This window comes from Tachysurus fulvidraco, chromosome 22 (genome assembly GCF_022655615.1).
Source record: "Tachysurus fulvidraco isolate hzauxx_2018 chromosome 22, HZAU_PFXX_2.0, whole genome shotgun sequence".
Classification (NCBI taxonomy): domain Eukaryota; kingdom Metazoa; phylum Chordata; class Actinopteri; order Siluriformes; family Bagridae; genus Tachysurus; species Tachysurus fulvidraco.
Genome location: NC_062539.1, coordinates 6083321 through 6111137, shown reverse-complemented (window position 1 = coordinate 6111137; position 27817 = coordinate 6083321). Strand labels below are relative to the sequence as shown.

The following is a 27817-nucleotide window of genomic DNA, read 5'->3' as shown; positions in this document are numbered from 1 at the left end:
ATGAGATTTGGTGAGAAAAAAATGTGCTGTCCTATTTTATGTCTTGTTAAAAAGTGTGTTTTGTGTTTCTTAATCTGAATGTCGTATTGCATGAATAGAGCAATTGTAACCGAATATTCTTTAATAAACATTATACTCACAGTGTAAAAAAAAAAGAAAAAATGAAAGAAACAGTGCTGCGTAAAAAGTGCAATGGATTTTTTTTAACAGGTTATACCTACAGCATAAAATAACACGTGGTTGGATAATGTGGGCAAAATACCTAGAGGAGTAATGGAAAATATCTGAAGGAAAGATGTGAAGCTGTATTTTGTGTATAATGTGTATAAATCCTCTACATTAGCGTGTCTCAGCGCGCAGCTCAACATCCGTGCGCTTTTCCCTCCCACGCACACGCGCACACACACACACACACACACACACACACACACACACACACACACACACACACACACACACACACACACACACACACACACACAGCACACGCACACACAGCACACGCACATCCCTGTTTGCAAAATAACATATTGGGAAAAACTATGCATCTGTTCTTGACTGCCACAAGTGTGTTCCTGTGCGTTTTAAAGCCCGGATAACAGCAAAGAAAAGAACCAATGCGTAAAAATACGCATTTCACTTTGATGCGTCTATCCGGACACCTCGGTGTGGATTAAGTGAGAATTTTTGCTGGGAAACGTGTGTTTTTTTCTTTTTACTAAGCCAGGATCAAATCATTTCATATTAGTCATTATCCAACATTAAATAATGTGGTTTGGGCTTTGGAGTAGCAACGAGATCAAGCAAAAGCTGAAGTACCTGGACATGAGGAGAGCTGTGATCATGACAGTTTACACGTGAGTTTACACCTTAACTTTCACTCATTTCCTTTATCTAAATTCAGGGTGAGACTAAATTACACAAAGAAGTCTAGGATATTTAAAGCTGCTATATGCTACAAGTCACTCTGGTGAGGAGCATTAAAGGTATATTTATTTATTTATTTATTTATTTATTTATTTATTTATTTATTTATAAACTTTTCATCCTCTACATTGGCTTTAACCAGAAATCAAAAAAAAAAAAAAATCAAAAAAACTAGTCAGATACAGAAATACTGTAAAAATCAGGGCAAGAGAAATACGTCAAATTTTTCAGTGCATTTATTTCTGGTTGGAAAACAATGCCACTGTTTTGCTGAATATAATCCGCTCCATAAAGCACCTTTTCCCTCATCAATTTAATGTACTGTACATATCTCTTATAATAGACTGTTAATCATAGACACACTGTCTTCCCTATTATTTAATACTCTAAACATGTAATGCTAATATATAACATTATATTAGTGATGGCTGGGTGTTTTTTTTTTGTTTTTTGTTTTTTTTTACTTTTCTTTATCTTTACCAACCACATTAACTGTCCTTGATTTCTAAAAGCATGAGCATCGTATTGAACACTTTCTCTCCCCCAGTTAAGATGATCTTTGTGTTTGCAATGCTTTTTGGAAACTCAGCCCTGTCCTCTAGTCCTTCCCTGAGTATGAGGTAGCATAACACCCACCACAATGGGCATCTATTAGCACTTGCAATTCCCATATCTTTTAATGGATCTAAATGAGGCGGTGAGAACACAATCTAAAAATGGAACTAAATCAATAAAATGTCAGCTTAAATCAGTACCATTTTAATCACTGATCACTTAGTGTATGCAAATTAGAAAATTCTGAAGATTAATTTGCTAAATGGCTTATAAAAATGTCAGGGCTATTCTCCTCCACCTGCCCCTATGGATTATCTGCCACTACATAGTGTGCTTTTCAGCAGAATCTATGACCTCTATAGGAAACCTCTTACTGCTGGGATTATCTTCTCTTCTAGTTTAGGGACTTTCTTTCATTAATATGGAATAATATTAATCAGTGATCAGCAAATTTGTATCAAGGGCATGTATAATCAAACCAAATCAATATTGGTTATTACATTCAGCTATCTGGTTGCCATTTTTGTAGTGAAACCCCAGTGCAGCTATTGCACAAGTAATATGCTTTATGAAGGTGACATAGAGGGAAAGATAGTACAGATGAAGATAAAGTCAAACAGATTAAGGGAAGTGGGGCAAACTTCACACACAGCATTCAGAAAACCAGAGAGGGATCAGTAACTAATGCACAAAAATCCCCTAACTAAGCAGGCACTGATTTTCTTAAAATAGAAGGATTTGGAGATTTTAAAATGTTTAACGGTCATAGCATAGCAGCAGGTACACACACACACACACACACACACACACACACACACACACACACACACACACACACACACACACACACACACACACATAACACAGGAAAAAAGCACTTTATCCTCAGGTTTCACATTCTGTGCATTAAAAACCATCTCGGTTATAAACTGTAATGCAGAACATGCTGTTCTTAATCTGTTAACCAAGGTGCTCATCTGTCTTACTTTCTGTGAGATGTCTGGACATTGATTGTTGGTGCTGGTCTCTGAGTGCTGTCTTAAATGGCTGTATTAATTGCAGAATGAATTTGCAATCAGAACAAAGTTAAGACACCTAAGTCATTCACGTCTAGTTAAGTTAGAAAAATATCCATAAATTGACCATTCTTATATAATAGTATTAGGAATTAATCACATAAACAGGAGTTGAAATCTGATGGAGTTTGGAGTACTAGTAGGAGAATAGTGAGTAGGCAGAGGAACAGAAAGGTCAGCGTAGTTCTTTTTGCTCTCAATGATGTGGCTCTTACTCATCTTTTACCTGCTCTACCTATTTGTACATAATGCACTAATGCACTCTATAAAACATTCACAATAAAAGGTGGGGAAAAAAGCTTCCCGTAACAGTTCCTGTTGGAGAATGTATGGTAGGAATTAGATCAGAGAGAAAAGTCTGAGAGAAAGGTTTTGGTTTAATAAACTTAAGATTAATTAAAGAAACGAACCACTTCCTATAAGAAACCCGTTCATGAGAAGTGATTTTGATACGAACTGTATAATACACCTTTGTCGAAAATAACTACAAAACACTTTGCTATAGCTACAATAACATTTTAGCAATTAAACCTTTGTTTATTTCCGTAGGAAAAAGTGTGACACAATGTTAGCCTAGCTAAGATAACACAATAAAGATAGCTTTCATCTTGATTTTTAGTATTTGTTATACTGTGATATTCAGCATTGGGATATATTCCTTCTGTCGCTGCTGTGACTTTCACTCAGTGCTCACTGCAGTAGTTTCCTATTATGTTCTTATTATGAAGCACGGTGGCTTAGTGGTTAGCACGTTCGCCTCACACCTCCAGGGTTGGTGGTCCGATTCCCACCTCCGCCTTGTGTGTGTGGAGTTTGCATGTTCTCCCCGTGCCTCGGGGGTTTCCTCCGGGTACTCCGGTTTCCTCCCCGGTCCAAAGACATGCATGGTAGGTTGATTGGCATCTCTAGAAAATTGTCCGTAATGTGTGAGTGTGTGAGTGAATGAGAGTGTGTGTGTGCCCTGCGATGGGTTGGCACTTCGTCCAGGGTGTAGATGGGTCTGAGATGGGTCACCGTACTTAGCCGTATGTCACGTCACTTAGATAGGCACAGGCTCACCGTGACCCGAGTAGTTCGGATAAGCGGTAGAAAATGAATGAATGAATGAATAATAATGAAAACTTTTATCCTCACCAAGCTACACTGCAGTACTGCAGTAAGCCTCTCAAACACTTGATACATGAGCTTAAATTTCAGCCTTGTGTTCATTTGCAGCTTGCTAATAAAAACATTAAGTAAGGCAATATCTCAGTATCTTTCTTATTTATTTATTTATTTATTTATTTATTTATTCATTCATTCATTCATTCATTCATTCATTCATTCATTCATTCATTCATGCATTCATTTAGTTAGTTATTTTTTAACATTTTTTCAGATACAACACTCCTAATTAAATGGATCATTTGACTGGGTGACTGTGGATAGTAATAGGAGATTGACTGCATATATTATGATGACATCATGCACTGAGAACCATGGGAGTTCTATTCTGTAAATGTAGTGCACAGGGAATGATAAAGTAGCTTTGTTTCTTCAGCATTATCAGATTATTATCAGTATTGTCAGTCACTTGTATTTCTAAATGAAGCTTGCCAATATCTACATTTAGAGTCTAAATATAATTTAAACCATCCGCCAAAACACAATGTTATGCTTTATACGCTGTCCATAGATGGGAGTAAATTCCACAGGACAATCAGGATGAAAAGATGGCGTCCATACTGCTACCAGCGGGTTCTGATGGCTTGCGCCCGTTCACTCTTGAATCCCTGTTGGGCATTGAGCACAGGATTGCAGAAGAGCAGGTCAAGAACTCTAAGGATTCCCCAGAATCTTGTACGAAAGCAGAGCATCCCAAAGCCAGGGCAGACCTGGAAGCTGGGAAAGTGCTTCCTAGAATCTTCGGTGACATTCCTGCAGGACTGGTAGGAGTTCCACTGGAAGACATTGACCCTTTTTACTTCAACAATCAAAAGGTCAGTTAAAACAAGCATTAAATCTCTCTTGCTCTTATTGTGTTCACATTTGTAATGAAAATTTTCCAAGAATCTAATCTGTTTTGGTTTGTTTTTTTCTTGGTAGACGTTCATAGTGCTCAATAAAGGGAAGGCCATCTTCCGCTTCAATGCCACATCGGCCCTGTACACGTTTAGCCCTTTTCACATCATCAGAAGAATTTCGATAAGGATACTAGTCCATTCATATCCTTTTCCTGCCGTTTATGTTGATTAATATAATATTAAATTCCTGGGTAAAAGAATGCAAAAATTAACTCCATGAACATTGATTTTTCCTGCATTTTTTTCTTCTGCAAAAAAGGCTTTATATTTCAACCCAGCACTCACTACAATTGTTTAGACTTTACAAACCACCTACACTAACAAAATTAATTGAAATCTTCACGCCCTAAATAGTCAGTACATAAACTGTGTAGCTAGCTGCGGAAATCATGTCGCTTTAGTGATTTTTTGATCCTAAAAATGCCATGGAACAAAATTACGTATGAATTTTTGAACTTTGTTCTATTATGGTGCATAAGAAATAATGTGGTAGGAAATAATGTGGTAATAACTAGGATGTGGTAGCTTAGTGGTTAAGTTGTTGAGCTACCAATTGGAAGGCTGTGAGTTCAATTCCTATGTCTACCAATCTGCAACTGCTGGGCTCCTGAGCAAGGCCCTTAATCCTCAATTGCTCAGTAGTATTAAAAAAAAAGAGGAAAAAAATGAATGTCGCTCTGGATAAAGGCATCTGCTAAATGATGTAAATGTAATGCTTATGCAATAATGCAAGAGAAGTAAGGAAATTGATTAAACCTGTTTTAGGGAGTTTTAGAAGTAGTTTAAAAGGCTTGAAATCCTAACACGAAAAACAGAAAATTGTTTACCTGGTTTATTCATATAAAGCCAATTTATAAGCCTCTTCATTTTTCCCTGAACATGCACAGTACGAACTTTCAAAACCTATTTTTTCCACCCCACCCTGTGCTAATACACATTCTCATCTCTCTGCACAGATGGAGGCTTTGCAGCTTTGTACTTCAGCGAGAACAGGACACCAGATAGGTCAAATAGGGCTAGAATTATCTTGCTGAGTCCTCAAATCCCACTGGCTCAAAGATTTCTTCTGAGTTTAGGGCAAGGCAGGAAATTTATTGCTGCTTGAACCTTTAATTTGATCACAACAAAAGGCCTGTCACAAGGTCAAAAACCCTAAAATGAAGATCTGGAGTCACATGAAATGATATCATTTCCTGCTGCTGTTATAACTGTATGACAAATTAACTTTAATATAAGTAATATTTTTTTCACTACTTCCTTAACTTTTTCCCTAAGTTGTTTAGTTTGTTCATAATGTGCACAATTTTGACCAACTGCTTCTTTATGGCCATGTCGGACCCTGCGCAATGGACCAAGTATCTGGAGTGAGTATTTAAATCACATACTTAGTTTTCCTGTTGATTAATTATATTATATTATAATTATAATTATATTAACTTAATTCAAAGGTAGGTTAAATTGCCAAAAATATGTCTATGTATGGCTTGCAAAGGATGTCTGAGTATATACCTTATAATAAATAGTCATTTGTGAGTTTTTCAATAATCTGCGGCATGATGTGGTTTAAAATAAGTTTCAAATCCTTAAAATTTCTAATATTAAATTGAGTTTTCATCACTGGATTGCTCTGCTTGGATGATCCTGATTTGGTAAGACACTTTTTCACTACATTGTGTGCTACGATCGGAATGCTGCCTTCGAATGAAACTACACTTTGTTCGTTTGCTGTCATGCCACTAAACACTGTGGTCACCACCTTCACTTATTATCACATTAAAGGATTCTGTAATCAGCTGAACAAGTGCATCAAGGAACTTCTGACGTCTTTGACACACGGAAACGTGTCATACGACACAAACGAGTCTTCATCTCAGTCATTTTAGACCACTTGTGTTACAGGGTGTACTAAGTTAGCAAGCTTTAAAAGTACAAAAGACTTGTTTTATGTTTGTCTTCTGCAAACAACTGAATATATATAGATTAGATTGCTAGACATTCCTTATTAGGGATCTTTAATAATAGACTTTCAAGGCAAGATACTACAAGGAGAAACACAATATGTTAGATGTCTTCTAAAAAAACTTTGAAATAAAGTTTATTTCACATTCTTTGTACACTAAATAAGTTGAAAATAATAAAGCCTTTACACTCCACCCTCCTGTGTGTCAATAAGATATAGCTTCTCTTATAAATCTTGGAAATATTGAATTGTGTTGTTCATATTTATTCCTATATGTATTTAAGTCTATAACAGAGGAAGTTCCCAAAAATATTCATTATTATTAGATTCTTGGATTATTCCAGAATCACTTAATATTTCATATTGAATTGATAAACGTGTTTTTTTTTGTTACAAATTGGAAATTCTTTCAAGTCTCATTTGCATTAATAAATCGTACATTTTGAGAATGTTCTGTGAAAAAAAAGCTTTTAATTGGCAAAGAATGATCATGATATCTATTTTTTGTTTAAATCTCACGATTTCCTGTAGTGTCTTTCCTTAAGAAGTGCTTGCTGTTCAGCTGGAATATAAATAACGAGTACATTTCCACAGATTAATACGGTGCTGTATTCACAGCTTACTCATATAGATGTATCTTAACATGCATCGACCTTTAATGACCATGTGCATGCGGATAAGGTGGGAGAGAATGTGACTGGGCATGTAGCATGCTGATTTGCTAGCACCCACCATCCCTCGTTACGCCTTCTAAACAGCCAGGAGCTAATTGCAGCTATATTTAATGCATGCTTTAGAGCATTAAAAAAGACTCATAGCCTCTAATAAGAATGAAGTCACTTGATAAGAGTGTCAAATTCTACTTACGAGTGATACATTAGAAATGTATGTAATCTATGTGAAGGATGTCATTGCACAATGGATATGTGATGGCTGATATTGAATAAAATGTCCACGTCATTAGAATTAATTAAAAAAATGCATTTGTCTGTAAAAGCTAAATGAAAAACCTTTGAATACTGTAGTTATTTCTCTCTGAGCTGCTGTGTATAATTTCACTCCATTCTGTCAGATCATTAAATTCTGCTATCATTTAGTATCATCACTTTATATTATCCCCTCTGTCTTGCCCTATTATTTGTCTTGCGCAGATATACATTCACTGGGATTTACACGTTTGAGTCGCTCATTAAGATCTTGGCAAGAGGATTCTGTATTGGACCCTTTACATTCCTTAGAGATCCATGGAACTGGTTGGACTTCAGCGTCATTGTTATGGCGTAAGTATTAATGCTGTTAAATATTGTATATATGCAGTATATTAATGCTGTATATATATACAGCTTATGCACAGTATATTAATGCCAGGTTTCAGCTATACTGAAGTGTGGTGCCAGAAATGAGAGCAAAAGTGCATACTTCTAATCACACACTTTCTCTCAAACCTACTGTACCTTCTTAAAATGTTAGTTTGTTATTTTTTATTCGCTGCAGATTGTATTTTGAAGAGCATCTGCCGTTTTCTGGTTATTATTACTGATGCCGTGTCCCAAAAGTCATTTCTGTCAGTGGTTCTGAAAAAAAAAAAAAAACAGGGGCAGCTACATTCAAGGAAAAAAGGAGAAAAGGAAAAAATTAAAGTAAAAATGAAATGAAAGTGTGAGTGATGTTCAACTGAGAGGTGGATAATGGTAACAGTGAGAGACACCATTTCATATTGTTAAAGAGTGAAAAATCTAAGAGTGAGAGAATTTGAGAGAACGCAGGTAGCCAGTGAGCCAATTTTCACATGACCTACATATGCAGCGTTAGAGCTTGACCAAATTAAAGCCATGGATTAGCTGCCAGAAAAATGGTAGCAGAGAAGAGAGACATTTAATGACGGGAAAGTACAAAGGAGCACAACGTTAGCATAAAGGATAAAATGTTAGAAAACAATCACTTTTTTTTATAATTATGGCTATCACATGCGACTGTGCAAGCCCTTCGTTTGAGCTTTTGAAATTTTGAAAGAATATTAACTTACTAGGAACTTTAGATATAGAAATTTTCTTGCCAATTCACACTGTTGAATGGTGGTAATGGTGTTGGTGCTACATACAGTATATCTGGATGTGATCAGTGGCCTAGTGGTTGAAACGAAGCTCATTGTCATTAAGAATGGAAAAACATAGAGCTGATCCCCAAAGCACCCCTAAACTCACAGATGCAGTAAACAATCTGTGTCACAATCTGTGTTCCAATCATCAGCATTTTAAAAAGAGGATACTCTGTAATATACTATGTGGAAAAAATTGACCCAACCTGTACTGCTGTGTTGCTGTGTTGGTACCTTCACTGATACATTTTTTTGTACATTTAAATGATATCTTTTACACCTGTAAAATTAGCATAATTTGTTATCAAAGCGGGGGGGGGGGGGGATCATGGTGGCTTAGTGGTTAGCAAGTATGCCTCACACCTCCAGGGTCGGGGTTTGATTCCCGCCTCCGCCTTGTGTGTGTGGAGTTTGCATGTTCTCCCCGTGCCTCGGGGGCTTCCTCTAGGTACTCCGGTTTTCTCCCCCAGTCCAAAGACATGCATGGTAGGTTGATTGGCATCTCTGTAAAATTGTCTGTAGTGTGTGATTGCGTGATTGAATGAGAGAGAGTGTGTGTGTGTGTGTGTGTGTGTGTGTGTGTGTGTGCCCTGCGATGGGTTGGCAAAAAATTTTCACAAGCTCTCAAGAAAAAATCCGCGGGAGTGGGCAGGAGTGGACACAAACATTGCGGGTGCGGGCAGTCCTGGTCAGAAATTCAGCGGGAGCGGGCGGGTGCGGGTTTATAAAAACAGTCCCGCGCAGGGCCCTAGTTGGCACTCCGTCCAGGGTGTATCCTGCCTCGATGCCTGATGACGCCTGAGATAGGCACAGGCTCCACGTGACCCAAGGTTGTTCGGATAAAAGCAGTAGAAAATGAATGAATGAATGAATGTTATCAAAGCATAAATGGACTTCAGGGTAAAGCCAAAGTTGGTGTTGGTTTAATTAAATATTTTTTTCTGAGATTGAGGAAAAAAGATATACCAGACGTTCCATTCCTGGTCAAGGTAAATAATAGGTCTGGGATAAGAAAAGTTGCACCGAGCCCTTTTGGCACTTTTGCCATTGCATCGCTTATTACAATGAGGATGGGAGCTAGCTCTTATGTGCATCTGATTTCCACTCTTTATAGATATGTGACAGAGTTTGTGGATCTTGGTAATGTCTCAGCATTACGAACTTTCAGAGTTCTGCGAGCCCTGAAAACCATATCCGTCATCCCAGGTAAGCGCTGTCACACACTGCTGACAGAATCACATACAGATGCTATACATATATCAGACACTGCTCTGAGAGTGGGTATGGATAAAGTGTGTTAGAGTGATACAAACTGAATACACTTACACACAAAGTGTACACCTTCTTGTTAATGCAATTATCCAATCAGCCAATCGGGTATCAGCAAGGCAATGCATAAACATGTGACTTTGTGGCTTGGTTGGTAGCCAGACTGGTTTAAGTCAGAGTTAATTCATAGCTGTTGGCTACATCACAGTTACGTTTACATACATGTTTTTGCATTGTGCCTGTCCAGGTCTGAAGACCATTGTGGGAGCTCTGATTCAGTCAGTAAAGAAGCTGGCAGATGTGATGATCCTGACTGTCTTCTGCCTTAGTGTCTTTGCTCTGATTGGTCTTCAGCTCTTCATGGGTGTCCTACGGCAGAAATGTGTCCGCAGCACTGCTCACTGTGTCAATTCCACCTACCCAGGAAATGGAAGCTTTTACTGTAACAACAAGACTTGGCAGTCCATAAAGGACTTCATTAGCAGTGAAGGTACAATGGGTTTTATTAGCACTGAAATGTTAGGCCATGTTTAGAGACAAAATAAAATAGTTTTAAGCGATACGTTAGCATATAATTTAGGTTTATGTTTGGGATAAAGCTCTTGTAATTATGATCGTGACAGTAATGCCCTCTTAGACACATTAAAGGAGAGTCTTCTCCTTGGCATTAAATGCACTGTTCACTATCTCCTCAGAAAACTTCTACATAATTGAAGGAGCCAAGGACGCATTAATATGTGGATATAGCAGTGATGCTGGGTATGTGAGAGATCACCATGTTTTTGATCCAACTAAATTGTCTGCTTAACCTAACTGTGTCACTTTCTTGTTTTGTTTAGTTTCTACTGTTTTATTGTTTTCTTTCAGTTGAGTCTTGCATCATTTACATTAAATCCTATAAAAACAAAGAGCAGTCAAATGAACTGAGCAACAGTGAGTTCAGTATACTTTAATGGATAATCCTATAAATCCCAGTGAAACATTCGGTGTATTATCATTCTCTTTTCATGCATGCTTGTGGAGCTGGTTTCTATTTTTTCAGCTATAGACAACATTAGCTTACAGTTCATAGACAATACTATGTAAAGGACCTGCTCACATCTGGTCCTGCTAAGCTTGTGTAGGTTTGATAATAGCCATCTAGCATAGCACTAGGGATTATAGCTCCTGTTCTTCTCTCTCTCTCTCTCTCTCTCTCTCTCTCTCTCTCTCTCTCTCTCTCTCTCTCTCTCTCTCTCTCAGTCTCTGGAATTTTAATGGCAGACTGTTCTTTAAAATTATATTTCCTACATTTTAATGGTGATGATGTTATTTCAAAATTTCCAATAGTTGTTCAGTTGAGTTGAGATCTGCTGATTGAGTCATGATTAAACTATTCATTGAGTCCTTGTGCCATTTTGGATAGAGGTAGGCTAAGGATCAGCTATAAGCGCCGGTACAGACTCTCATAGGAATCGAAAAGTAGTCACTCAGAAGTGGACATGTAAATTGCATCAAATTACTCGATGCAATCAGAGAATCAAAAACACTTCTTGTTTGCCAGAGATGCAGACATACACACACTACTATGGAGAGGCAGCTTCCAAGAGGTACTTTTGCCACAGTGTCTGCTGGCCACCGCCTCCAGGTCACTGTTACTATAGCGATTCTGAGTATGTCTAAATGCATAGCAACCCTGGACAGAGCAGAGCTTTGCTAATGCCTAGTTCTTTCATTCTCATCAATGACATTGACAGACACAATGTTTGTAGATTATAATATCCTAACCAGTTCCTTCTGTATCTGTACCAGTCATCAGGAGAATCTTATCTGCATCTTATTCCATATCTCTCAAATTTTAGCACTGCCTGTATACTGAGGCAGTGTCCCCTCCTGCTATTTATATTCACATTACTAAAAGTAATGGCTATTGTCCTGCTGACTGACTGAGAGTAAGTGAGAATAATGCCATCTACCATCTTTCCCACTCATGAAACAGCACCAAATATGCTCTTTTTGACTCCCAGCCATGGATTACTGTAGCATTGTCAGGATTCAACCTGGTTTAATTTTTATCCTGCAATACTCAATGGTCCTTCATGTTTATAGACTTCACAAAGAAATTCTTTCTTTCCTTAATGATCCTTAGTAATTGTTTATTATTGTCTTATAACAGAAAGTGTCCCGATGGGTTTGAATGTTTGAAGATGGGGAGAAACCCAAACTATGGTTACACAAGTTTTGACAGTTTTGGCTGGGCCTTCCTAGCACTCTTCAGATTAATGACACAAGACTACTGGGAAAACCTCTACCACCAAGTAGGCTGTTGTTTTATTGCTGAATGGAAAATGTATGATGCCACTAGGATTGAAAATTACATTCATTCATGCTTATGTCTGGTCCTCTCTCTTCTGGCAGACTCTACGTTCAGCTGGTAAAACTTACATGATCTTCTTTGTGCTGGTGATCTTCCTTGGCTCGTTCTATCTTGTAAACCTGATCCTGGCTGTGGTGGCCATGGCATATGAGGAACAAAACCAGGCCACCATTGCCGAGGCTTGGCAAAAAGAGAGAGAGTTCCAGCTGGCCATGGAACAGCTTCACAGAGAACAGAGGGTATTACACATTTGTTTATAGAAATGTTTATTTGTAAACAATTTAGTATGCACTTATGTATCTGATTAGACTCATTTTATTTAACATTCATGCATTGCTTTGTTCTTGATGATGACTGGATGCACTTGGTATAAATCTGATTATGAAATTGATTTGTGGTATTTAGAAGCAATTGGAAATAGTCATTCTGAATGATTCCAACCAGACATTAGGAAAACAAAGCAAGGAACCCAAACTGAGTCCATTCCAAGAGATGGCTCCATCACCATTTAGTTGCCAGGGGTCCAGAGAACATCAGTCCAGATCCAGATCCAGATCATTCAGAACCATGTCAGAGGAAGCAGAAGATGATCCACCTGATGAGAAGGTTGGATTTCTGAACATTTCAGCCAGTTCTGCAAGTCCAGTTAAGGCAGTTCCACCATTCAGCTCTTCTTCATTCTTCATCTTTTCCTTTAGTTGGTGTACCCACTCCTAGCCACGCTCTCCTCGCATCCGTTGAGCACAAGGCGGGGCAGCAATAGCAGTGTATTCACTTTCTATCTGCACAAAAACTCAGAGGCTGATGATCACACCAGTGTCCTCTATGAAGGACGGAGTCGGGCAGGATCCACAGTCATACCATGGCACAAGCGTCGCACAAGCAGCATTAGGAGCCACTGCTCTCAGGTTATTAAACCCAGCTTTGTCATCAACGGCAGGCTTGAAGTTTTGCTGGACCAGAAGAGAACTGGTGGCATCAGCCCATTTACACCTACCATGTTTTCTGAACACAGCATGGAAAATGTCAAAGAGGTCAGATGAACAACCCTATTTACACACAAATAAGTCTTAGTCTGTGAATGCAAAGCATGTGTGCCTTAAGTATACACCATATCTCTTGTGACTAACAGGAGCTGGCATGTTTAGAAGATCATGCTAATGAAGTCAAAAGGAAGCGAGAACTCAGCTCAGTCAGTTTCAGTGATGCCATGGACGGTGGGCTTTAACTTTTCAGTGTATTCTTTTAGTCTTATCATTGTCTATTATTATTGTTCCTTTGCAAGGCAACTGCGTATTTGAGCTAAATTATTCATTCATATTTTTAGTGATTTGTCATCTATGATGAAGGGCACTTTATGAAGGGTGATCTTTCTATTAGTTTGAGAATATAGACCAAAAAGCATGTGGCAATATTAAATTCCTGTAAGAATGCCATTTACAGGTCCCATTGCACAAATATTAACAATTATGTTTATTTGTGTATCTCAGAATTTGAAGAGGCCCATCAGAAGTGCCCTCCTTGCTGGTATGTGTTTGCTAAAAAGTATCTGATATGGACATGCTCTCCAGCATGGCTTGGTCTGAAGGAGCTAGTAAAGGTCATGGTTATGGATCCCTTCCTGGACCTTGCCATCACTATCTGCATCGTGCTCAACACACTCTTTATGGCATTGGAGCATTACCCCATGACTGAGGAATTTAATGGCATGCTGAGTGTGGGGAACCTGGTGAGAATGCACCAAACATAATGTTATGATGTCAGCGATGCGGGGATAAAAACAGACGCAAATGCAGGATAGCTAAAATAAACTGATTTATTAACTAAAACACATAAAACAGGAATACAGACAAGACCAAAGACAACAAGAGACTTGACAAGAGACATGACAAAGACATGACAAAGACGACCAAAGGCATGACAAGAGACGAGGATTTCGACTAAATACTAAAGGCAATTAGACACATAAGAGACAGGTGTGCAGAGGCGGGAAGGAATAGACAATGGCAGGGCAGACACGTGAACACGAACGTAAGCGAAAAAGCACATGGCCAAAGTCCGGGCTAAATTATGACATATGAAGCATCTACAGTAGTTCAGAACATCAAATCCTCAAACTCAAGTCCTTGGCCTATGAATGATGACCATTTATTCTTAATTTTTACTTCATGACCATTTAAGTATTCACAATAACCGGATGGGATTATTCAGAGAAGCATATCTGAAAGGTAAAACTCAATATGATACTATCGCCACCCTGCTTCACTGTGGGAACGGTAACACCAGAGTGATTAACAGTGGTGGGTTTCTTCCTAATGTAGAGCTTTGTTACAGAACCATAAATTTACATTTAGCTTGTCACTTAGCTGTGTGGAGTGTCTAAGCTATGGTTATCCTTTGAACAGTTTCTCCCATCTGAGCTGTGGATCTCCTTAGATGTTTCACTGTTACTCGGCCTCTTGGCTGTTTCATTGACTAATTCCATTGTTCGCCGACCAGTGATTTCTCATTTCTACAATTTATTCAAAATGCCAGAGCTGCCCTGTCGATGAAGAACTTCTGTTGCTGATTTTTCTATATATTGTTTGTCTTCAAGGTGTTCACTGGGATCTTCACGACTGAGATGGTAATGAAGCTCATTGCTCTGGACCCATACTACTACTTCCAGCAAGGCTGGAACATCTTTGATGGGATTATTGTTTGTTTAAGTCTGATGGAACTTGGTCTGTCCAATGTTGAGGGATTATCTGTGCTACGTTCATTCAGACTGGTAAGGTCACATCAGAACAACTGCAAATTTATTATGAATTAAACATTACACCAGCAAAACCTACATCAGTATATCCTCATCAGTCCATCCATCCATCCATCCATCCGTCCTCTTTTCAGCTTAGAGTCTTCAAACTGGCCAAGTCATGGCCTACGCTCAATACCCTCATAAAAATCATCGGCAACTCTGTGGGAGCCCTGGGCAATTTGACCCTTGTCCTAGCCATAATCGTCTTCATTTTTGCTGTGGTTGGCATGCAGCTGTTTGGAAAGAACTACCAAGAATGTGTGTGTAAGATCAGCACAGACTGCACTCTGCCACGTTGGCACATGAAGGACTTTTTCCACTCATTTCTGATTGTTTTCCGTGTACTGTGTGGTGAATGGATCGAGACGATGTGGGACTGCATTGAGGTGGCTGGTCAGCCACTCTGCATCCTCGTCTTCATGCTGGTTATGGTCATTGGAAACCTAGTGGTGAGTTGGAAGGATATTATTATGTTTGCATGGCAGCAATCATGATACTTTACTGATTAATAAAAAAAAATGGTTAAATAACAAATTAAACCATATAATAAAAATAGTTTAAAAATCATTTGTATTAGCAGGATAGATTTGATATAGTTTACGTTGCTTGAGTTTGAGCAGGTTAGATGTTTTAAGGGCAGGGAAAGGAATAAGTCTTTGGGATTTTAATATAGCATTGGACCACCACCACTAAAATAGTTATCTTGCTTGGATAACTGGCGGGCATAAGGGCGGGCATAAAGGGGAAGCATAACATTTATAGCACGGTGTGGTGATGAGAAATTGGGAGTAGCTAATTCCAAGCAATAAGATGTTTAGAAACACTTTCGTTAGGCAAATGGGTGAATATCAGAGCTCCAATATTTATATTTACATTTGGGATAAAGCATCAGCTGATTTTGGAATCAGGCCAGTATAATTTAGCTACGTGGAATCTTGGAAAGAAAAGAGTCCATTTTGCTTGCTGTGAGATAATTATTATGTCCTAAGGGGTAACCTGCACCCTATACCCAATGACACCATTTCTGCAAGGCAAATCTAAAGGCCAAAAAAAGTTGTAATTCTCAACAAAAAAGCATTTTATCACTCTGTCTAACACTGTCCATAGGTTCTGAACCTATTCTTGGCTCTACTGCTGAGCTCCTTCAGCTCTGATAATTTGTCTGCTCCAGAGGAGGATGGTGAGATGAACAACCTACAAATAGCCATCGCACGTATATACGCTGGTCTTGTCTGGATCATGGGAGTCATCAAGGACCTCTTCAGTGGAAGCCTGGCTAAACGCTGGCACAAAGATAAGCAAGAACGGGCAGCCAAGTGTCATGGCACTAATCATGTTGACTGTAATGGGACTGCTGGGAGAATCAGCAGTTATGCAGAGAAACATGTCACTTCAGAAAGGGAGGACAGCTATATGACTAATCCCAGCTTGAACATATGTGTTCCAATTGCACCTGGAGAATCTGACATGGAGTTTCCTGAGGAAGAGGAAGATGACACAGAGACATCAGAAGATGAATTAAACAAACAAGTAAGCTGATTGTTACTGTTTTGGAGGACTTTATGAACATAGCATAAAATGGATGTAGGCAAATAATGAATACAAAAACAAACAAACAAACAAACAAATAGATAAATAAATAACAAAATTATTTTGAATGACACATTGATGGAGAGTGAGTGCATGTCACATTCAGTTCTTCAGTTTGTCCCTGTGGAGAAATCCTACAAAATAATTGGTTAATGACTGAAATTGGTTAACCTCTTTTACTGTATTTATTCTGAACCCAAAGTGGCTGTGATTACTATGATTATTGCTGAATTGGTTTGTTGGTTGCTTGAGAATAGTTTTTGATCATTCCAAAAAATGTCTTTGCTTTCAGATACATCCCTTGCTTCTTACCATTATCATCATAAAGAGAAGGGAATAGTAGAGCAACTTCTCAGTGAAGGAATACAGAGCAGAAATAGATTTGCGACAACACCTTTGGCAGATAATTCTAGTAAATCACTAGATATACAGTATGCTAAGCATTTTCCCTGATAGAAAATCTCTACAAAATGCATTAAGGTGGTAGCGGTAGCTTCAAATTGAAATAAGTAAAACCATAGTAGGTGTTCATGGTGTTAGGGAAGCACCGATTTGGTTCAAGATCTGCAATCCTTAGCATTAATATGGAGACAGTTGATGTGGCTGTTAATGATGGGAAATGGAATTTAACTCCAGGCTTTTGCCTTTATCAGGAAGTGATCAGCCTGTCCGAAGGAAGTACTGTGGATCTGAGGGATCCAGAAGGAGAAGAGGAGGACACCCTGCTAACTGGAGACACCATGGAACCAGAAGAGTGTTTCCCTGATTGTGAGTGAAGGACAATTTTATTTATTTGAAATCTGCAAGCATAAATTTTGTGCTCTTATTGTTTCAATTAAGGAAAGGCTTGAATTAGATACATACACAATGAGAACCCTAACCTCCACTTTCTACATGTGAAGATTGTTTTAAAATCATATTATGATTGGATCCTGAGCTTGGGCTGCTGTCTGTGGGCTACACTTTCCAAATACCCCTAAAGAAATAGGTCATAATATGTTTTTTCCCATATCAGACTACTTAAGGTTGAATTCCACTACCTGTATTAGCTGTAATCTATGTTCTTATACAAGTATGTAGGTACAGAGTTCTAACAGAACGTACTCTAGATGTCCCTGATGCTTATTGTGTGGTTTGCTCTTGGTTATGTTCAGTCTGTATGCGTCACTGTGAGCGGTGTGATATCAACACAACCCAGGGTTTAGGCCTGGTCTGGTGGAGGCTGAGAAAGACCTGTTACCAAATTGTGGAGCACAGCTGGTTTGAGACCTTCATCATCTTCATGATCCTGCTCAGCAGTGGAGCTCTGGTAGTAGAACACACAAGACAATTATACATGCAGATAATTATAAATATTTTCATTGTAAAACATAGAGCATACTATGAAAATGCATCAGACTAAATAATTTACCCTAACGACAACACAATAAATTGTTATTGTATTTTTATTTTTTATTAAATAAGTGGTACAAAGACGGCACATTGTTATTTTAGTTGAATGAAAGTCACCTTGTCTGTTAACTATTTCTTGTAATCAGAAACAGTTGTGCGTGTTTGGGACGTTGTATATTTAAACTCACCTTGGTCCAAAATTGACATTTATTTATTATTCCGAAATGAATTGCTGTCTTGCGTGTGAGCACCTTCAAATCCATGAGGAGAAAGAAAACACATTTGTTCTGTCATCCAGATGTGATTTTTGTATTATTACGGCTAAAATGTTGACTTTTAGGATGCGCAAAACGCATTGAGTGTACTTGGTATAATTCTTTACATTTCTTTGCAGGCGTTTGAAGACATTTATATCGAACAGAAGAAGGTGGTGAAAGTGGTGCTAGAATATGCAGACAAAGTCTTCACCTACATTTTTGTGTTGGAGATGCTCCTGAAATGGATTGCGTATGGTTTTAAGAAGTACTTCACAAACTACTGGTGCTGGCTGGATTTCCTGATAGTGGATGTAAGTGTACAACCTTGCTCTGATTTCTCAGCTAGTTCATTCTTTTCCTCCACAGCACTTTTATGAGGTTATTTCTATTCAGCTATTAGTGACATCGTTATGCATGTGGCAGTGAAGATGTGTGGCAAAAAACTTTTCATGAAGTTTGCCAATTAATGTTAATAAGTGGTAAGTTAATAATTATTAATAGGTTAATGAGGATAATTAACTATTAATGTGTTACATCCAATGTTAAGAAAACCTGTTTATGAACCATCAAGCGAGTTAAAATCTATCAACCAAACATTGTGTTAAAGGTATCTTAAAGATCTAATTATGTTTCCTGACTGACAATAGCTGCGTTTTGCTCTTAAACAAATAACAGTGTTGGCGCGTTGACTTTTTACAAGCATAGAATTAGCAAACACACAATACATAGATAACTAGCATGGGAACAAATGGCACAAACCCATTAAGGACAGGAGGATAAAATCATTGTAATTTGGGTCAAAAGATGAGAAAGTGACGAGGTTTGTGAGCGGATCACAAACTCACATTCACACAAACACACCTTTGCATTTTGTCTGCGTGAAAAAACGTTTATTGCATATCACTGCATATCTCCTGGTCTTACCTGCCTGTTTAATCCTATTTAGATCTCTACACACACCTCTAATGATAGGGTAAGTTCATAGTTCAAAGGTACGAGGTGAGTAGCTGTTCAGGATGAGCTGTTTTCTCTGCATCACGGCTAGATTTCAGTTGATCCATTTTGAGATATAAATGCCACTGTCTTGCTTTGTGATCCAGGAATATGATGAAGATGCATTTTATTTGCATTCGATGTGCACTATTTTCAATTTCATACCATCGATCTGGTAATATGTACGCACAGGACCTTGGCCTTTATATCCCATTAAAATAGCACTCATTAACTGGAAGGCTTATCTACAGAAGATACTAAAACTGGTGATTCATTTTAGTAGTCATTGCCAAGGCTGGAGAAAAAAGTAATAGATGATCATGTTATTATTATTATTTTTTTGCTTGTGAAGTCTGAGCTGTTAAGAACAATGTCATATATTCTAACATGCTTACAACTGTAACTTCTTACTGTTTGTTACTTATTGTTGCTTGTTATTGAGCTACACACAGAAAATTAAATCTTCTTTAGATATATTACGAAATCCCTCTAATTAAATACCTTTCTTTTATAAAGAACTAGCCATTTTTTTGGAGCTAAGAAAATTTATTCCCAAAAAATATTCCAAAATAAAATTCGAAAAGAATCCTATCCCTATATTCAATATACAATTTTGGCCTTAAATCTCGACTTAATCTGTACTAAAAGCATATTCTACAATAAATTGGACCTTTTTTGAATGAGCAAAAAATTCTTTATAAAAACCTCACTCTATTTTATATATATGCATAACGAACATGCATATATAGTTGAGTATGTGTGTATGGACACGATCTAGTGTACATATGTGCATGTTTGTCCTGGTTTTGTCTACGTCATCTCATTAAACACTTCATTTACCTCATGTCATTTCTATCCGTCATCAGTAACGGGTCATTCAACAGTCGAATACCATGCTGTCTGCTCTGAATGTAGAATAGAGTGGAAACAGTTTTCTCCAAACAAATAAATTCTAAATTCCAACTTCAAATTTTATTAAATGTTGCAATAAACACGTTCCTGTAGAATGTCCCAAAACATGTATTGGCTTTAGCGTGTTTAGTCTCATCTTTGGATCGTTTCATCATTTGGCTGCATTCTTTTCTGCAGGATGTCCAAATCTTTTCATGTTCACTGTCAATCTGAGAATTATACAAATGTCCGATAAAAAGCTATTCAAGTACGTAGTTGCTTAAGTGCTACTATGCATTGAGATCTTAATGTCTAGTAGAGTTCTGATACACCTGGAACAAACCTGTAAGGAGTTCATCATACAGAAATATACAATATTTAGACCTCAGATGTAATCTGAGGGTGGGCACGGTGGCTTAGTGGTTAACACGTTCGCCTCACACCTCTGGGGTTGGGGGTTTGATTCCCGCCTCCACCTTGTGTGTGTGGAGTTTGCATGTTCTCCCCGTGCCTCTGGGGTTTCCTCCGGGTACTCCAGTTTCCTCCCCCGGTCCAAAGACATACATGGTAGGTTGATTGGCATCTCTAGAAAATTGTCTGTAGTGTGTGTGTGAGTGAATGAGAGTGTGAATGTGCCCTGCAATGGGTTGGCACTCCGTCCAGGGTGTATCCTGTCTTGATGCCCGATGACGCCTGAGATAGGCACAGGCTCCCCGTGACCTGAGGTAGTTCGGATAAGCGGTAGAAAATGAATGAGTGAATGAATATAATTTGAGATAAGAGTAGCCATGCGTGAGATGCACGTGCAATGAGGTTTCGAGTAACCTCAAGTCCATTTATGATGTGTTGAGTTGAGTGAAGAACAGAAAAACATCTGAATGATCTTTAAATTAAGTGTTAGCACAATCCTCGTATATAAGTTGTAGTTACAGCTCTTGGTGCAGTACATGGTGCATGTTTCGTGCATCTATACACATTTGCAACCTGTACGTACCTATGCTTGCATTTTCTGAGGTAATTCATTATAATATTCTACAATTCACCATTGTAAAGGTGATCATTTAAAAGTTCTCCTCTGTAATTAAGTACTCAGATTATTTGTCACATACATAAGCATACCCAGTATGACATAGTGAAATGTGTTTTACGACTGTTCCTTATTGAAGGAAGTAAGGAGGTAAGATGGGTAGAAGTACAGATACAATAAAAATAGATCTGTACAATGAGCACTGAAAGTGATGGAATGTGAATGAGTATGTTTTATATTATACGTATGTAAATATTTACAACCAGAATGTTTTAATCATCTCTCTCATGTACCTTAGTAAATAAATTGGACTGGTTTTCAGAAGCTCCGCTTTAAATACAACGTCGTACCTGCTCACATACGACAGGCAAACGCGGCACAAGCAATCATACTGATTATACATTACTGCATATAAACGCCTACCGATATTATAGCTCATACAGTAACTTTCATTAGAACTCTGATTGAGGTTTTATTTCACCATCCCTTATAGATTATTTAAAAAAATCTGTTGCTCAGACCCTTTGGTGAAGATTTAAGAAACATAACAGGTCAATAAAACCTAATGTCGTTATCACAAATTGCACTGTGCATACCTTTTCTCCCTTCATATCTGCAGGTATCGTTAATTAGCTTGGTGGCTAACTCTCTGGGCTACTCAGACTTTGGAGCTATTAAATCCCTGCGGACCCTGAGAGCCCTCAGACCACTAAGAGCCCTGTCCAGATTCGAAGGAATGCGGGTAAGGCACTTTCTCGTCTTAATTCGCGATTTCCTGCCACCAGGTTATCAACCCGAGTTATATCCATTCTATAACTTTTATAGAACTTTTTTCTAAATATATACAGCATGGACTTTCCTTTGTATCGGGCCTGTATCTGATGACACTTTATAATGCTTTAAGGTCCAACATCATGTTTTTTTTGTCAAGGTGGTGGTGAATGCACTAATTGGTGCCATCCCTTCCATCATGAACGTACTGCTGGTATGTCTGATCTTCTGGCTGATATTCAGCATCATGGGTGTCAATCTCTTTGCCGGGAAATTTGGGAAGTGTGTCAACAGGACCGGCTACATCCATAATGCCTCAAGTGTCAACAATAAATCAGAATGCCTGGCCATGAACAACACTCAGTTCTACTGGACCAGGGTGAAGGTTAACTTTGATAATGTAGGGTTGGGATACCTCTCGCTTTTACAAGTTGTAAGTCACTAATTTATTCTCTTTCTAGAAAAGGCATTTTAATTTCTGTTGGCATTCTGAATAATGTATATTCATATTCAGTTACATCTATAACGCTACTGTAAAAACATCTAAAATCTGGATTTACAGGCAACTTTCAAAGGCTGGATGGAAATCATGTATGCAGCAGTGGATTCACGTGGGGTAATCATTAATCATTATACAAACAAATCTCAATATAATCCAGGAAGATATATTCTAGTTTTTTTTTTTACATACATTTTGTTTCTTCACAGGTAGAAGAGCAACCTGTTAAGGAGATAAACCTGTACATGTACCTTTACTTTGTCATCTTCATTATCTTCGGTTCATTCTTCACACTAAATTTATTTATTGGTGTAATTATCGACAACTTCAATCAGCAGAAGAGAAAGATAGGTGCTGATGCCTCGCTGATCGAGCTAAGAATATTTACTATGTGACAAATATTGTAGTTAATAATAAAGATGATATTATTTTGTCATTTTAAGGTGGACAGGACATCTTTATGACTGAGGAACAGAAAAAGTATTATAACGCCATGAAAAAACTGGGGTCCAAAAAGCCGCAGAAGCCCATACCGAGGCCGACGGTAAAAAAGTGTCCGCCCGTATTCAGTGTTGAGATTAATAGATACTAATCTTGTAGCTGCTAACATGTTTATTTGGTCTTTGAATGAAGAATATTCTGCAAGGATTCTTCTTTGATTTGGTCTCCAAGCAAGCCTTTGACATCACAATCATGATGCTCATCATCTTGAACATGATCACCATGATGCTCGAGACGGACGAGCAGTCACCTCGAATGGAGCACATTCTCAACAATATCAACATGGCGTTCATCGTCATCTTCAGCACCGAATGCGTCGTAAAGATCTTTGCTCTCCGCTGCTACTTCTTCACCATCAGCTGGAACATCTTTGACTTTGTAGTGGTCATCCTGTCCATTGTTGGTGGGTATCGATAAATTGCTTAATTGGTTGTGCTTCTTGTGCACAAAGTGTCACAGTTATGTTCCTCACTGCATAGTTGGTTTCCAAGCCCATGGTCATTATTAGTATACTTTATATATTTTTATTAAGCTCTGTAGTTAATAATGACATTATTATAGTGATACAGGACATCCTAAGTTATAACTCAACTAAACTGAAACAAAATTATATCTGAGAGTCAAAACACCTCCCTGAATCCACATTGCATTGGATTATAAAAAAAATAAATATAAATCAATATGGCAACCATGATGCAGCATTTGTTAAATAATGGAAAATTTTACATTGTACAGAGCTACATTCCTTCCATCTAGCACCCTGAAGTGTTCTTCTGGGGGATCTTTCAAAGGATTTATAAGAAACTCAACAACAGACTGTTAAATGCCTTTAGCAAAACATTAGTTTTTTGGTACGTGTAGAAAAACCTGTGAAGAACCCTTTTCCTTTAAGGTTAGGGATCTTCATCCTAATATGACTTTATTTTTGGTCCTTATGTTTTCTTGTTATAGGAATTGTCCTGGCAGATATCATTGAGAAATACTTTGTGTCTCCAACTTTATTTCGGGTGATCAGGCTGGCCAGAATAGGACGGGTCTTACGGCTCATACGAGCAGCAAAAGGAATAAGGACGTTACTCTTTGCCTTAATGATGTCACTGCCAGCCCTCTTTAACATCGGCCTTCTGCTGTTCCTTGTCATGTTTATTTATGCCATTTTTGGGATGGCCAACTTTGCCTATGTGAAGAAGCATGGCGGGATCGATGATATGTTTAACTTTGAAACCTTTGGAAACAGTATTATATGCCTGTTCCAGATTACCACCTCTGCTGGCTGGAACAATTTACTGGATCCCATTCTAAGCAACTCGCCAGAGGAATGTAACCCACACTTCGTCAACACAGGCACTAATACAAAGGGCAACTGCGGAAACCCGTCTGTGGGAATTACTTTTTTTGTTAGTTACATCATCATCTCCTTCCTCATAGTTGTTAACATGTACATTGCCATCATATTGGAGAACTTCAGTGTGGCCACAGAGGAAAGCACTGAGCCCCTCAGTGAGGATGATTTTGAGATGTTCTACGAGGTATGGGAGAAATTTGATATGGAAGCAACGCATTTCATTGAGTACTCGAAGCTTTCGAGTTTTGCCGACGCACTTTCAGAGCCCCTGCGAATTGCCAAACCGAACAAGCTCAAGTTGATTTCAATGGATCTACCCATGGTGAGTGGAGACAAGATCCACTGCTTAGACATCTTGTTTGCCTTCACCAAACGTGTACTGGGTGAATCAGGTGAGATGGATGCCCTCAAGCAACAGATGGAGGAGAAGTTTATGATATCCAACCCGTCTAAGACCTCCTACGAACCCATTACCACCACACTCCGGCGAAAGCAGGAGGAGGTCTCAGTCACCATGATCCAGCGGGCATACAGGAGGCACCTGGTCAGGCGGCAGATAAAGAATGCGTCTTATATGTACCAACAAATCAACCAAGAGGCATCAGTGGATATGGAGCATGCTCAGAAAATGCAGGGGATCATTGCACATAGGATTAAGGAGCATTATAACCCTGAGGAGGATCTTCTTGTGGAGTCTCAGCACAGCTCCCCTCCTTCCTATGAAGCTATCTCTATGGCTCCAGTTAGATTGTTCCAGGTGCTGATACCAGCCTCCAGGAACCTTGCAGCTTGTGAGTCTTACAACACTGAAGAAACTTTTGTGTAAGTACTACTTAGTTTTTTTATTTCAGGAAGAACATTTTCAAGATTGGAGTGTAAACACATAGTATGCTGGAATAGGCAAAGGCAAAGGCATATAGACCAAACTACAGTGGACTCCTGAGCACACGGATACATTCGCTGACTCCTATGATGCTCCGACCATTTAAAAGCCATACTATTAGCCTGATATATCAGGATGCATCAAGGATAGTCTCACATAGTGATCACCAGCCCAGATCTTGAAGATGGACCATTTGTTTGCTTGATGAAGTGTAGACTGTGACAGTCAGTAAGGTGGAGTTCTGGATAATCCCTATTGTGTTGGAAATACATTTTGTAGAATGGTCTAAATACATCTTGTTCATTATATCAGAGAATGGATGAAAATCCAGAACATGTTCTTTATAGACACAATGGCTTTTTGGTAGCTACTGTAGTATTTACCTTGCAATAAGATCATGCACAGATGCTGTTGATGAAAATATTGATTAAGGTGTAACTTTTTCCCCGCTCATATTTTTCAGCAAAGAGCTAAAAAGTTTTTCTAGAATTTTTCAAGGATTAATTATACATTATGTATGATCCAACACTGAAAATGTTACTGTGTCTATTTTTACTTGAAGTCTAACGTATAAGGTTGTGACCATGAACACATAATGCTGATATCTTACTGTTGTAAATAGAAAAAAAAAAGCATTTAAAGGTACATAAAACATCATTTTACTTTGTAGAAACGTTGCATTGATGCTATTAGAGCTTGGCTTTGAGTGTGAACCTTTTCTGCATAGGATATCAAATTGATTTTTAGGGCAATGTTTACGATGTGCCTGCTGATGGTTGTTGTGTCTCTATACACACGACTCAGCTTGGGGAAAACTGTGCTTTAGGAGCCATATTAACAGCTCTGATACACCACTGTAAGAATTATTCTGTAAGAAAATTTCACATATACTCACTACACTTTACACTCTTAAAAATAAAAGCTCTTAAATGTTTTTGGTTTTTTTTTTTTGTCAGGGTATCAAATAAGTTTAACATCCCTATAACTTTTCCAGTACGTAAAAGTATACTGTATACAGTACAAAAAGTAGAAAATGGTTCTTTATGGTACTAAGCAAAAAAGGTGGTTCTGAACAGTTTACGGTTTTACTCTCTTTGCACCTTAGGTTTTAAGAGTTTATGGGAAATGAATAATATAATAGGAAGTGATATATTTTCAAAATAATCTCAAAATAAATTAATTCATTTATTTAAGGTTTCTATATCAAACAGGGGACAAATTAATAAACAAGTGACTGCTACACTGTGTGGTTTATGCAGGAGTTCATTTTGATGGCAAGTCAATACAAAGTTCTACCTTTATTCCAGGGCCGGTTCTAGGGTTTCATCTTTAGGGGCTTTAGCCCTCAGTGAGAATTTAAAACAAGAAGAGTTTTATATTATATATTATATGACTACATAGTAAGCCAAAAGTTACGGTATTATTTAAAATGGCAAAAGTGGACGCCAAAATTTTATGCATGATGTAATGATGCCAGTCTTGAATCAAATCAGTTCATGTCTGTGTGCATTCTCTACAAACAGTGTGTCCAATGAATGCAGTCATTAATATAAAAATATTCACAATACAAAGACCAAATCAATAGATGTTATTTTTATTTAGTATTGATTTTGCATTAATATTTTGTTTGTGCTACAACACTGGTAATAAGAATAGTGACATTTCACTGGTATTGGTATAACTGATGTCAACACAGTACTGTATATCTACTTTAGCTACACACAAATCTCTGTACATTAAGTTCACTAACAGACACAAAACACAATCTTGCACAAACAATTTGAACACAAATAGCATATTGTACAACCTCATGAGTGTCAAATTCCTTGGATTTGTGAAAATTCTTTGCAGTTAATTTTTAGATGGTATTATTAAGCTGTATCTCCTATCTTTCATGGAGGCAAAACAGTCAATAAGTTTGTCCTGATCTATGGAATTAAAGACATCTTTTTCAACTGACAGCACAGCCAGGTGATGGAGCCTGTTTTGACCCATTGTTCCCCTGAGTTAGGTGTGGAGGCGACGTAGTGCACTGAATGACCGTTCACAGACTTTGGTAGACTTTGATAACACTGAAAGCACTGCTGCAGGGCAGGCTAACAAGGTAAAAACATTTATAAAATACCTTCTATAACCGTATTTGCGGCTTACAGATAAACGCATCCAGCTCCAGCTCTGACTGACTCTGTGCTTCTCCGTTCAAATAAAACAGACAGCTGATGACGCACTTTTGAAAGAGTACAACGCAGCGTAAAAGCAAAGTAAAAAAAATCGCTCTTGGATCAAACTGATAAATAATTTTCTTTCCCATCGACAACATGTCCTTCATTTTAACGTAATTTTTATTTTTGAAAGTAAAAAAAATACTTTTAGTTTTAGGGTGGCTGAGATCACAGACAGGGGGCTGAAGCCACCCTAAAAAAGGCCTAGAGCCGCCCCAGCTTTATTCTATAATGCAACATTTCTATTTTAATAGAATTGGTCTTTAGGAAGTCTGGTTTTTCTCCCCAAGACAGTTCCTAAGACTGGCACCAAAGCCTTAACTTTATTTTGTTCCTTTAATTTGT

At 38.1% G+C, this 27817-nt stretch overlaps 1 protein-coding gene across 2 annotated transcripts; it reads left to right on the top strand.

The window, feature by feature from the left end:
* The first annotated feature begins 447 nt into the window (after positions 1–447).
* Positions 448–26184, top strand: scn12aa (sodium channel, voltage gated, type XII, alpha a). Of its 2 annotated transcripts, XM_027150849.2 has the most exons (27): positions 448–857; positions 4234–4537; positions 4644–4778; positions 5897–5985; positions 7733–7861; positions 9794–9885; positions 10196–10438; positions 10644–10707; positions 12104–12245; positions 12346–12543; positions 12749–12910; positions 13003–13338; positions 13437–13521; positions 13795–14033; positions 14901–15074; positions 15194–15550; positions 16209–16631; positions 17345–17459; positions 17846–18000; positions 18478–18651; positions 21871–21993; positions 22183–22455; positions 22585–22638; positions 22731–22872; positions 22965–23065; positions 23155–23425; positions 23974–26184. In XM_027150849.2, exons 2-27 carry the CDS (start codon positions 4271–4273, stop codon positions 25191–25193), a joined length of 5763 nt encoding a protein of 1920 aa, XP_027006650.2. In that variant the 5' UTR covers positions 448–857; positions 4234–4270; the 3' UTR covers positions 25194–26184. The 2 variants fall into 2 exon arrangements, with proteins under 2 accessions (XP_027006650.2, XP_047662679.1); XM_047806723.1 differs by lacking the exons at positions 448–857; positions 4234–4537; positions 4644–4778 and having other exon boundaries at positions 5895–5985; positions 12710–12910.
* The last annotated feature ends 1633 nt before the right edge of the window (positions 26185–27817 follow it).